The 13,253-nt window shown below is 38.4% G+C and overlaps 1 protein-coding gene across 2 annotated transcripts in view; it reads left to right on the top strand.

Annotated features, from left to right (window-relative positions):
- The first annotated feature begins 2,217 nt into the window (after window positions 1–2,217).
- Window positions 2,218–13,253, top strand: part of PFKFB1 (6-phosphofructo-2-kinase/fructose-2,6-biphosphatase 1) — a 137,635-nt gene continuing 126,599 nt past the window's right edge. Inside the window, exon 1 of one of the 2 annotated variants that reach the window (XM_047844793.1) lies at window positions 2,218–2,323. In XM_047844793.1, coding sequence (XP_047700749.1) covers window positions 2,218–2,323 — 106 coding nt within the window. The remainder of the gene's footprint in view (window positions 2,324–13,253) is intronic. The other variant, XM_047844794.1, reaches the window with a different exon arrangement.

Below are 13,253 nucleotides of genomic sequence, written 5' to 3'. Positions count from 1 at the left end.
CTGTCAGAAAAAGAAAAAAACCCAACTCAGTAGCAAGCAAAGCCAATGCTGAGGGGAAAAAAAAAGATTAACATTAGCAGAGTAATACCAGTTAGGAGACTTATTAGGATTAAGAGAGTTGTATCTCTTCCAAAGTCTAGTTCTGAGACTCTCAAGGTTCTGAGACCATCTGGAAGACTCCCTTCTTAAATCAAGCTAAACTAATTAATTAACAACAACAAAAAAGCTCTGGACTGGGAAAAATCAGGTCCGCAGTGTCTTACTCCTGACTTGGTCACTTGTTTGCTACAGGACCAAAAAAGTAAAAGTGAGTTTATCTAATTGATTAGCAAGAGCTCTTTATTTATTATAAATGTTAACCCCTTGTTATATGTTATAAGTTCCCCTTACTGTTTCTTATATGCTCAGCATTATGTTAGAAGTTGCAGATTAGCTAAAGAGGTGATTGATCATTTACTACATAAAAAGAATGGGTGTTAAGTAATGTATTTTGAGCATTTCTAGGTTGCTTTATGTGTATTAACATGTTGAATCTTCAACAACCCTAAGCGGGTAGATACTCTTATCAGATTAAAGAAAAAAAATGAGGCACTGAGAAGTTAAGTCTTCTGCCCAGGATCTCATAGCAGAAGGAAGAGGTGGGATTCCACTCAAGTAGTATGGCTCCACAGCCCATTGCTCTTAACCACTGTGATTCACTGCCTCAATAGATTCATTTAGATGAGCAGGCTTTGAAATGTATTAAAGGTTTGGAATGATTTATACACAACCGGAGGGAATCTAACCTCTGAATAGACCAGGACACTGAGAATAAATTTTTAAGGAACTTCTTAAAAGGCAAAGTGGAGCTGAGAGCATTGAAGGAAAGTGATTAGAGATTTCTATCCCCAAAAGCTTGCTCCTGTATCGCCCAGTTCAGTGGAAGAAAGTTGAGTTTCGTTGTAGCCAATCACTGGAGACTCATCAGGGGGTGGGGAGGTTGCAAAAGAATGAAGTAAGAGTACACTTGGACATCTTCCAGGTAAGCTGTGTCATTACATGAGTTCTACACATGAAAACCTCAAAACAACCCGGTGTGGAGGGGGGTTGCTAGGTAGAGCACACACATCTGGGTGGGATGGTTCTGGCCTATGGACTTGTCCTACTTTGAGGTCATTGCTCCCTGATCCCCACACTCAGCCTGCTGCAGCCTTCACCCTAAGCCTCTACCATCTTCACAGCTTGGCTTGAAGAGCTGTAGTCAGGTTGTGGATCAGATCATGATGCCTTTCTCCCTGGGGTTCCTAATGGCAGCTGGAAGCCATGTGGGCAGTGCTTACCATCTCTCCCCCCAAAAGTGGCTGCATTCACTCCTCTTCCAAACGTTTACTCTAATTTATTTAGCCTTGGTTGGGGAGAACATAAAGATGACCAGATGGTGTCCATCTCTCCAAGTATGCTCCCTAAGCAGAACATTTTAGAAGGGAGAGGCCTTGTGGTGGGAAAGGCAGCAGAATTCAGGGGAAGACAATAGTTGCAGTAACATTTGGGGGTGGAGGAAAACAGGGAGACAATGAACCTTCCACTTCCAGTTTGGGTTTTTGATTGCTAGCTCAAAATATTGCAGTTTTCAGTAGGGATTTTTTTGTTTGTACTTGAGAACCTTGAATTTGTGATGTGGATCTCTAGAGGTTTCTGGGTTAGAATTTGACATTCTACTTGGGCGCATTTTTATTTCAAAGCTGTGAAAGCTGCTGAGACATGTCTCCATCACCTTTACTTTTTCCACCCCACACAGGATGTAAGCACATGATCTTTGGTCTTTTATTTGCATACTCTACTAGTCCTGTCTTCATTGGAGGGAAGTAACTGGCCAGACCTAGGCTATCTTGCTGGCTACCTTCCTTGCTGGGCTCCAACTTATCTCCTATGTACACAGCCCTTGGAGTTCAGAGGCCTCTGCTGACCTCTGCCCAACCTCTCTCTCTCTCTCTCTCTCTCTGTCACTCTGCGCCCAAGCCCCCACTGGTACATACAGGCACAGAGGCAGGCAAGTCAGTCAAGGACTAGGAAAGAGGAGAGGGGGCTGGATACAGGCTGCCAGAGGGCTCAGAAGCCCAGTGCACCTCCCTGTCCCAACTCTGTACACCTGCTGCTGTGGCCACAGCAACAGAAGAGATAGCTAGTAAGGCAGGAGTGAGGCCCAGTACCTTGTGGACAGTGGTGTCATTAGCTGTGATGCCTAAGATGTCTCGAGAGATGGAAGAGCTCACCCAAACCAGGTTGCAGAAGATCTGGATTCCACATAGCAGTGGCAGCAGCGGATTACCACGGAGGAGGGGCTGTAAGTGTGATTTGCTTCCATGGGCCTCAAGGTGGTGGTGGTAGAGGGGGTATATAAGAGCAAAGGACATGCTCCCCATCTACCCCCAACCCAACCTGAAAGTGGGACTAGATAAGCAGCTGAATTAAATAGCTGAAAAATAACAAAAGGCCAATGGCAGAAAAGATAGAAAAAGAATGAGAGAAAGACAAAAAGAGAGAGATGAAGGACAGAGAAAGAATGCAGATTAGGTAAAGACCATCTTAATCAGAGCGATTTTTCACTAGGCACTTTTTTCTTTCTTATCCAGAGCTTATTTCAAATGCTTATTGTTTGAAATTTCACATTTCTAATTTGGAACTGTTCAATGCTGGCCTAGAATGTTTCATTTTGGTGATCTCAGTGAAGTGTCTGGAAATTGGTCTTGTCTGATAGTGCTTGGGTGAAATAAGGTGATGGTTCCTGGCATAATTTCTCAGGGAACAGGTGCTGGATACATAATAGTACCAAGTCATTGGTCAGTTTGTCTCCTCCATTTTCTCAAGCCTCTTATGGTAAGTTTCTATCTGTCTGATGCCCTGGGTGTCCTGTCTCCTGCATTGCTATCTTGGCATACATGGACACTTTTGCTGTTCTGGGAATTTGAGAGAGAAAACACTCAGCTTCTCAGGGACACCCTGCTGTGAAATATTCACTTGGAGAACTTAAAGAGCAGGGACAAAGGAGAATCAAACAAAACTTGTATATATATATATACAATATATACTATATATATACACACACAATATATATACTATATATATACACAATATATGCTATATATATAAATATATATACTATTTATATAAATATATATACTATATATATAAATGTATATACTATATATATATATATATATATATATATATATATAAACTGTAGTATACCATTCCCCATAGATAACAGGGATGGTTGTGAACCAAGGTGCTTCCAGCCCAAGGATATGGCTTGAGGAGCCATGAGGTGGGCACAGTTAAGACAGTTGTGCACTGTGGGACCCAGACATCTTGAGAAACAGCTGACTAAGTTTCCACTATACAAATGTTCGAGGATGTTCAGGCTCAAGGATTTTGGGAGGAGATGTAGTTGCTTAGAGAATACAGGAAGATGTAGGATGTTAAAATATGGTATGTAGTATGTAAGATGAAGACAGAGGAAGAAGAGGAAGAGGCAGAAAAAAACCCAGCCTCCTGTTCTCTTTCCTTCTTCTATCCACCAGCAGTTTCACTCACTCATCTAGAGATCTGGGAGCCTGGATGAGACTGAGAATTACATCTCACCTCCGTCCAGTCAACCACTTTGATCCTTTCCAAGGGACAGTTGGGTCTAGCTGGCAAGCAGGCAAGCTAGTCTCTGCACACCTGGGTCCTACAGAGTTAGGCCTTTTATATTCCTGTGAACTCTTTCAGGTTGCAGAACTATTATACATAAATCACTTAATATAGTTGCTGTCATGTAGAGGGTGCAAAACAAATATGTGCTCACTTTAGTTCTGAGCCTCTATTTCCTCAACTGCAAAACAGGATTAATAACTACTCCCCACACCATGTTGTTGGGGTGATTTAGTGATTCAGAGGTTCTGGATCCAGACTGCCTAGGTTTGAATCCCAGCTCGGCTACCTCCTGCCTCTGTGACTTTGGGAGAGTATCTTTACCTCCCTGTGCTTCCATTGTTCCATCTGTAAAAAGAAGTGACTAATAATGTTGTTGTGAAGATTAGAGAGCTAAAGTATATGAAATGTTTAGAGAATTGTCTGGCTTAAAATAAGTGCTCAATGAATGTTAGGTATTATTTAAACAACGTAGGTGTGTGATCTTTTTGCCCATCATATCTTCAGCATCAAGCTCAGAGCCTGGCACATAGCAGGTATTTAATGCTCTACTTCCATTCTACCACTTATCATAGGCAAGCATGGGCTCTGTTTGCACAAGACAGTCACTCATTAGTGATTGACTGACTTATGTCAGACCACAGATGCAATAAACTTAGTGTTTGCCAAATCCTGCCCTGGGCAATGTCTGCCTCACCTCCCTTGCTGGGGAGTCTATTTACCACTGAAAGACCTGAATCATCTTTTGCTTGGAGCATCCTCTCTAGAAGACCTACTTGGCCCCAAAGGAGGCAGTGGGCGAGGAGATGGACACAATCAATGATGCTATTCTGAGAACTAAATTCTTTAACATGTGTAAAGTGCTTGAAAAGCTGTGTATGTTCATCTGCACTTGTTTTATCATTCAACATTATGTTTTGTGTGCCATCTATATTATTGTGCATGCAGTTACATTGTTTATTCTCCATGCTATGCAATGCTACATTTTGTGAATATCTCATGGTTTGTTTACCCATCTAACTGTTTATGATCATTTAGGTAGTTTCTAGCTTTTGGTTATGAACAATAGTGCAATAAAAATTTTTGTCCACATAAATTTTGGAAGCAACTTTTCATTTTTTTTTTAATTTTAGAGAGAGAGAGCATGCACGAGCAGGGTAGAGGGGCAGCGGGGAGAGAGAGAGGGAGAGAGAGAGAGAGAGAGAAGCTTAAGCAGGTTTCATGCTCAGCATGGAGTCCAACACGGGGCTTGATCCCAGGACACCGGGATCATGACCCAAGCCGAAATCAAGAGTCAGACATTCAAATGACTGAGGCACCCAGGTGCCCCAGGAATCAGCTTTTTAAGTTACCATACACACACACACACACACACACACACACACACACACAGGCAAACCTTTTGAGATTTTGATTGGAATTGCATTCAATGTGTAAATCAATTTAAGGAGAGTTAACATTTTTGTGACATGGAGTCTTCTGTAAACATAATATGTCTCTCCATCTATTTAAACTCTTTCCATGTTATTCAAGTGAAGCTTTATAATTTGAAAGGACTTGCACATCATTATAAGTAATTCTTTTATTTCCTTTTTTTTTAGAGTGAGAGTGCCTCTGTGCACGTGTGGGGGAGGGACAGAGGGAGAAGGACAGAATCTTAAGCAGGTTCCATGCCCAGTGCAGAGCCCGACATGAGGCAGGATCTCTAGACCCCTGAGATGATGACCTGAGCCTAAATCAAGAGTCAGATGCTTAACTGACTGAGCCACCCAGATGCCCCAGAAATTCTTTTATTTCTTGCTGCTATTGTAAATAATACCTTTTTAGAAAAATATATTTTATAGCAATTTATTGCTAATGTTTACAAGTATAATTATAGTTGTTTGTATATTGCATTTGTAACTAGAAAACCTGATAAACTTTCTTATTAATTTTGATAATTTATATGTAAATGAGTTTTCTTTTTTCACCCCCCATCTTTATATTTTTATATCTCCATTTCTTATATTACTGGACTCCTAGGACCTCTCACCTCCAACACAAACACACCATTTTAAGTACAATGTTGAATAGAAATGTTAACAATGCACATTGTTATGTTGATCCTAATTTTTAAAGGGAATGCTTTTAAAGTTTCACCATTGAATAAATTTGCAGTAGTTTTTTGTAGATACCATTTAACAGGTTAAGGAAGTTCCAGTTCATTCTTAGTTTGTCAATAGGATTTTTTTTAATGAGTACTTTCATTAAATGTGTTTTCTGTATTCACTAAGATGACATGTTAATTTTCTATTTGAATTTGTTAATGTGAATTACATTAGAGATTTTTCTCGTGTTGCACTAATCTCACAGTCTTAGGATAAATAAAAACTGCTGGATTTAGTTCATTAACATTATATTTAGGAATTTGGCATTTTGTTCATGAATGAGATTGGTTTGTAATTTTTCCATTCTCATGTTTCTGTTTGATTTTGGTGTCATAAAATGAAGTGGGAACGATTTCCTTTCATATTATTTTCTGACAGAGGTCATACAAGAAACTATATGTTTTTAAATATTTGGCACAACTTTCAGATGGCACAACTTTATTCCAGTTTGCTATTTCTACTTGTTAATATTGTTAAGTTATGGTTTTCTAGGAATTTTTCTATTTCATATAACTTTTCAAATTTATTTGCTTGAAGTTCTTATTTTTGGATTTTTAAAATCTCTGTTGCAGGGCGCCTGGGTGGCTCAGTTGGTTAGGCAACTGACTTCGGGTCAGGTCATGATCTCACAGTTTGTGAGTTCAAGCCCTGCATCAGGCTCTGTGCTGACAGCTCAGAGCCTGGAGCCTGCCTCAGATTCTGTGTCTCCCCTCTCTTTGCCCCTCCCCTGCTCACGTTCTGTGTCTCTCTGTCTCGCAGTAATAAATAAATGTTACATTTTTTTTAAATTAAAATCTCTGTTGCATTTGCAGTTATATCCTCTCTTTTGTTCTGATATTGTTTATTTGTACTTTCTCATTTTCCTCTTGATCAATATTGCCAAAAGTTTGTCACTTCTATAACTTTTTAAAAATAATCAACTTTTGGCTTTTTAATTTTCTGTTATGTCTTTGTTTTCTATTTAGTCTTATCATTATACTATTTCTTTCAATTTCTTTTGATTTTTTTAACGTCTGGAGTTGGATGCTCATCTCATATTTGAGTATCAGCACCCGATGTTATAAATGACCTAGTAAATAGGACTGATATTCCTCAGATGCACAATTGTATGGACATAAGGATTTTTAAAGTCTTTCCAGATTATTTGGTAAATAGACATTGCTCCTGGCTTTCTTAGTTTCCCCACCACTTACCTTATTGCCCTGGCCACCTCAGTCCCTTTCTCAGGACGGCTGGGACCTACCAATCACCATTTAACAACTAAAGGGTTAATGCCTGACACAGCAGGAGGCCTTCAGTAATTTGGTGCCAGTCCTTGAGCCAGCTTCTGTTTTGACAGATCAGTGCCCCTGCCACTTCCAGTCTTCTTACATTCTTCTCAGAGAACAAACTTCTTATGATTTCAATTCTTTGAAACATACTGAGATTTGCTTTTTGTACCAAAGAAGGTCATTTTTGGTAAACATTCCATAAGTGCCTGAAAAAAATATACATTTTAGTGTAGTATATCCTTCAATTAGTCATGTTTGTTACTCTGGTTCAAATGTTCTACATTCTTCTGGGTTTTTGTGTAATTGTTGATATGAAAAAAATTGTTGCTATCTGCTGGTAACTATGTCAATTTTGAATAATTGTAAATAAATTTGCAATTGTTATATCTTCCTGGTGAATTTAATATCTTATCAATGTGTAAGGAAATAATTTCTAGTTATTTAGTATCTTTGGCATTTTGCCCTACAATCAAAATTTTTTCTGATATTAATACATTTAGTTTATTATTTGCTTGGTATATCTTTTCTATACTTTCTAAAGATTGTTTTTGATAGAGATTTAATTCACACACCTTTTTAAAGTATACAACTTAGTGGTTTTTATCATATACACAAGGTTGTATACTATTACCAGTAATTCCAGAACATTTTCATCACCCTCAAAAGAAACCTCATACCCTTTGGAGTCATTCCAGTTCCCCCTTCCCCTCAGCCCCTGGCTACCACTAATCTGTTTATTGTCTCTATAGATCTGCCTGTTCTGGACATTTAATACAAATTGAATCATACAATATGTGGCCTTTTCTACCTGCCTGCTTTCATTGGACATAATATTTGCAAGGTTAATCCATGTTGTAGCATGTGTAGATATTTCATTCCCCTTTATAACTGAATGATATTTCACTGTACGGATATACAATCTATCTACTCATAAATTGATGGACATTTAGGTTGTTTCCACTTTTGGCAATTATGAATAATGCTTCCACGAACATCATTGTACAAGTTTTTGTGTGGATATATGCTTTCATTTCTCTTGGATATATACCTAGGAATAAAATTGCTGAGTCATCTGGTAACTCAATCTATGATGCTTTGAGGAACTGCCAAAATATTTTTCAAAGTGGCCAAACTGTTTTTCAAAGTTTTACATTCCCAAAAACAGTATTTGAGGGTTCCAATTTCTCTGTGTCCTCACTAGCACTTGTTTTTGTCCATTTTTAATTATATCCATCTTAAGTGGGTATGAAAGTATATCTCATGATGCTCATTTGCATCTCACTAATGACTGTAAACTAGTTCTATAACTATAAACTATAAAATAGTTCATAAACTACTTGGCCATTTGTATATCTTCTTTGGAGAAATGTCTATTTAAATTCTTTGCTATTTTTAAATTAGGTTATTTGTCTTTTTATTACAGTTGATTTTTTTTGAAATTTTATTTATTTTTTTAACATTTATTTTTGAGAGAGAGTGTGTGAGGAGGGAGGTGCAGAGAGAGAGGGAGACACAGAATCTGAAGCAGGCTCCAGGCTCTGAGCTGTCAGCACAGAGCCAGACGCAGGGCTCGAACCCACAAACTGTGAGATCATGACCTGGCTGAAGTTGGATGCTTAACAGACTGAGCCACTAATTTCCACTAACAGTCCAAGAGGGTTCCTTTTTCTTCAGGTCCTCACAAACACATGTTTCTTGTGTTATTGATTTTAGCCATTTTGAGAGATGTGAGGTGGTATCTCATTGTAGTTTTGATTTGCATTTCCCTGATGGTATGTGATGATGAACATCTTTTTATGTGTCTGTTGGTCATGTGTATTTCTTCTTTGGAAAAATGTCTATTCATGTCTTCCGCCCATTTTTTTTTCTGCTTCAGTGTTCAATTTCTTATATTTTCTTCCTTACATTTCTTTAAAAACTTTTTAATTATAGGGGCACCTGGGTGGCTCAGTCAGTTGAACGTATGACTCTTGATTTTAGCTCAGGTCATGATCTCACAGTTTGTGAGTTCGAGCCCCACGTCAGGCTCTGTGCTGACAGTGTGGGTCCTGCTTGGGATTCTCTACCTCCATCTCTCTCAGTGTCTCTCCTCGGCTCTCTCTCTCTCTCTCTCTCTCTCCCAATCTCAAAATAGATAAACAGTTAAAAAAATAAATAAATAAATAAATAAAATTTTTATATTTTTACTTATTTTTTCAAATTTTTATTTAAATTCTAGTTAGTTAACATATAGTGTAATATTGTTTCAGGAGAAGAATTTAGCGATTCACTCACATGTAACACACAGTGCTCCACACAACTTCCTTCTTTAATATCCATCAATCATTTAGCCAATCCTCCAGCCACCTCCCCTTCAGCAACCCTTAGTACTATATACTTAAAAGGCCCTATGGTTTGCTTCCCTCTCTTTTTGTCCCTTCCCATATGTCCATTGTTTTTTTTTTCTTAAATTCAACATATGAGTGAAATCATATGGTATTTGTCTTTCTTTGATTGGCTTATTTTGCTTACTTAACATAATATACTCTAGCTCCATCCACATCTTTGCTAATGGGAAGATTTCATCCTTTTCGATGGCTGAGTAATATTCCTGTGTGTGTGTGTGTAGCAATTCTTTATCCATTCATCAGTCAGTGGACATTTGAGCTCTGTCCATAATTTGGCTATTGTTAATAATGCTGCTATAAACATCAGAGTGCATGTACCCCACCAAATCAGTATTTTTGTATCCTTTGGATAAAAACAGAGTAGTGCAATTGCTAGGTCATAGGGTAGTTCTGTTTTTAACTTTTTGAGGAACCTCCATACTGTTTTCCAGAGTGGCTGCACCAGTTTACAGTCCCACCAACAGTATAAGAAAGTTCCCCTTTCTACACATCCTTGCCAACATCTGTTGTTTCCTGTTATCAATTTTAGCCATTCTGACAGGTGTGAGGTGGAATCTACCCATGGTTTTGATTTGTATGTCCCTGATGATTAGTGATGTTGAGCATCTTTTCATGTGTGTGTTGGCTTCTGTCCTTTTTAAATTGAATTATTTGGTTTCGGTTGCCAAGTTGCATAAGTTCTTTATATATTTTGTATACTAACTCTTTATCAGATATGTGATTTGCAAATATCTTCTCCAATTCTATAGGTTAGTTTTCAGTTTTGTTATTTCCTTTGCTGTGCAGAAGCTTTTTATTTTTATAAAGTCCAAATAGTTCATCTATGCTTTTGTTTCCCTTGCCTCAGAAGACTTATCTAGAAAGAAGTTACTATTCCCAAAGTCAGAGAAGTTATGGCCTGTGGTATCTTCTATGATTCTAAAGATCATAGGTCTAACATTTAGGTTTTTAATCCATTTTTAATTTTCTTTGTGCATGGTGTAAGAATATAATCCAGTTTCATTCTTTTTTTTTCAAAATATGAAATTTATTGTCAAATTGTTTCCATAGAACACCCAGTGCTAATCCCAAAAGGTGCCCTCCTCAATACCCATCACCCACCCTCCCCTCCCTTCCACCCCCCTGTCAACCCTCAGTTTGTTCTCAGTTTATAAGAGTCTCTTATGCTTTGGCTGTCTCCCACTCTACCTCTTTTTTTTTCCTTCCCCTCCCCCATGGGTTTCTGTTAAGATTCTCAGGATCCACATAAGAATGAAAACATATGGTATCTGTCTTTCTCTGTATGGCTTATTTCACTTAGCATCACACTCTCCAGTTCCATCCACGTTACTACAAAGGGCCATATTTCATTTTTTCTCATTGCCACGTAGTACTCCATTATGGATATAAACAACAATTTCTTTATCCATTCATCAGTTGATGGACATTTAGGCTCTTTCCATAATTTGGCTATTGTTGAGAGTGCTGCTATAAACATCGGGGTACAAGTGCCCCTATGCATCAGTACTCCTGTATCCCTTGGGTAAATTCCTAGCAGTGCTATTGCTGGGTCATAGGGTAGGTCTATTTTTAATTTTTTGAGGAACCTCCACACTGTTTTCCAGAGTGGCTGCACCAATTTGCATTCCCACCAACAGTGCAAGAGTTCTCGTTTCTCCGCATCCTCGCCAGCATTTATAGTCTCCTGATTTGTTCATTTTGGCCACTCTGACTGGCGTGAGGTGATATCTGAGTCTGGTTTTGATTTGTATTTCCCTGATGAAGAGCGATGTTGAGCATCTTTTCATGTGCCTGTTGGCCACCCGGATGTCTTCTTTAGCTAAGTGTCTATTCATGTTTTCTTCCCATTTCTTCACTGGGTTCTTTGTTTTTCAGGTGTGGAGTTTGGTGAGTTCTTTATAGATTTTGGATACTAGCCCTTTGTCCGATATGTCATTTGCAAATATCTTTTCCCATTACGTTGGTTGCCTTTTAGTTTTGTTGGTTGTTTCCTTAGCTGTGCAGAAGCTTTTTATCTTCATGAGGTCCCAATAGTTCATTTGTGCTTTTAATTCCCTTGCCTTTGGGAATGTGTCAAGCAAGAAATTGATACAGCTGAGGTCAGAGAGGTCTTTTCCTGCTTTCTCCTCTAAGGTTTTGATGGTTTCCTGTCTCACATTCAGGTCCTTTATCCATTTTGAGTTTATTTTTGTGAATGGTGTGAGAAAGTGGTCTAGTTTCAACCTTCTGCATGTTGCTGTCCAGTTCTCCCAGCACCATTTGTTAAAGAGACTGTCTTTTTTCCATTGGATCTTCTTTCCTGCTTTGTCAAAGACTAGTTGGCCATATGTTTGTGGGTCTAGTTCTGGGGTTTCTATTCTATTCCATTGGTCTATGTGTCTGTTTTTGTGCCAATACCATGCTGTCTTGATGATGACAGCTTTGTAGTAGAGGCTAAAGTCTGGGATTGTGATGCCTCCTGCTTTGGTCGTCTTCCTCAAAATTACTTTGGCTATTCGGGGCCTTTTGTGGTTCCATATGAATTTTAGGATTGCTTGTTCTAGTTTCGAGAAGAATGCTGGTGCAATTTTGATTGGGATTGCATTGAATGCGTAGATAGCTTTGGGTAGTATTGACATTTTGACAATATTTATTCTTCCAATCCATGAACATGGAATGTTTTTCCATTTTTTTTAATATCTTCTTCAATTTCCTTCATAAGCTTTCTATAGTTTTCAGCATACAGATCTTTTACATCTTTGGTTAAGTTTATTCCTAGGTATTTTATGCTTCTTGGTGCAACTGTGAATGGGATCAGTTTCTTTATTTGTCTTTCTGTTGCTTCATTATTAGTGTATGGGAATGCAACTGATTTCTGTACATTGATTTTGTATCCTGCAACTTTGCTGAATTCATGTATCAGTTCTAGCAGACTTCTGGTGGAGTCTATCAGATTTTCCATGTATAATATCATGTCATCTGCAAAAAGCGAAAGCTTGACTTCATCTTTGCCAGTTTTGATGCCTTTGATTTCCTTTTGTTGTCTGATTGCTGATGCTAGAACTTCCAACAGTATGTTAAACAATAGCGGTGAGAGAGGGCATCCCTGTCGTGTTCCTGATCTCAGGGAAAAAGCTCTCAGTTTTTCCTCATTGAGGATGATGTTAGTTGTGGGCTTTTCATAAATGGCTTTTCTGATGTTTAAGTATGTCCCTTCTATCCCTACTTTCTCAAGGGTTTTTATTAATAAATGTTGCTGAATTTTGTCAAAAGCCTTTCTGCATCGATTGACAGGATCACATGGTTCTTATCTTTTATTTTATTAATGTGATGTATCACATTGATTGATTTGCGAATGTTGAACCAGCCCTGCATCCCAGGAATGAATCCCGCTTGATCATGGTGAATAATTCTTTTTGTATGCTGTTGAATTCGATTTGCTAGTATCTTATAGAGAATTTTTGCATCCATATTCATCAGGGATATTGGCCTGTAGTTCTCCTTTTTTGCAGAGTCACTGTCTGGGTTAGAAATCAAAGTAATACTGGCTTCATAGAATGAGTCTGGAAGTTATCCTCCCTTTCTATTTTTTGGAATAGCTTGAGAAGGATAGGTATTATCTCTGCTTTAAATGTCTGGTAGAACTCCCCTGGGAAGCCATCTGGTCCTGGACTCTTATTTGTTGGGAGATTTTTGATAGCCGATTCAATTTCTTCGCTGGTTATGGGTCTGTTCAAGCTTTCTATTTCCTCCTGATTGAGTTTTGGAAGAGTGTGGGTGTTTAGGAATTTGTCCAT

Source organism: Prionailurus viverrinus, chromosome X (assembly GCF_022837055.1).
Source record: "Prionailurus viverrinus isolate Anna chromosome X, UM_Priviv_1.0, whole genome shotgun sequence".
Lineage (NCBI taxonomy): Eukaryota > Metazoa > Chordata > Mammalia > Carnivora > Felidae > Prionailurus > Prionailurus viverrinus.
Note: the sequence above shows the minus strand (reverse complement) of the source record. Positions and strands in the feature narration are given on the sequence as shown.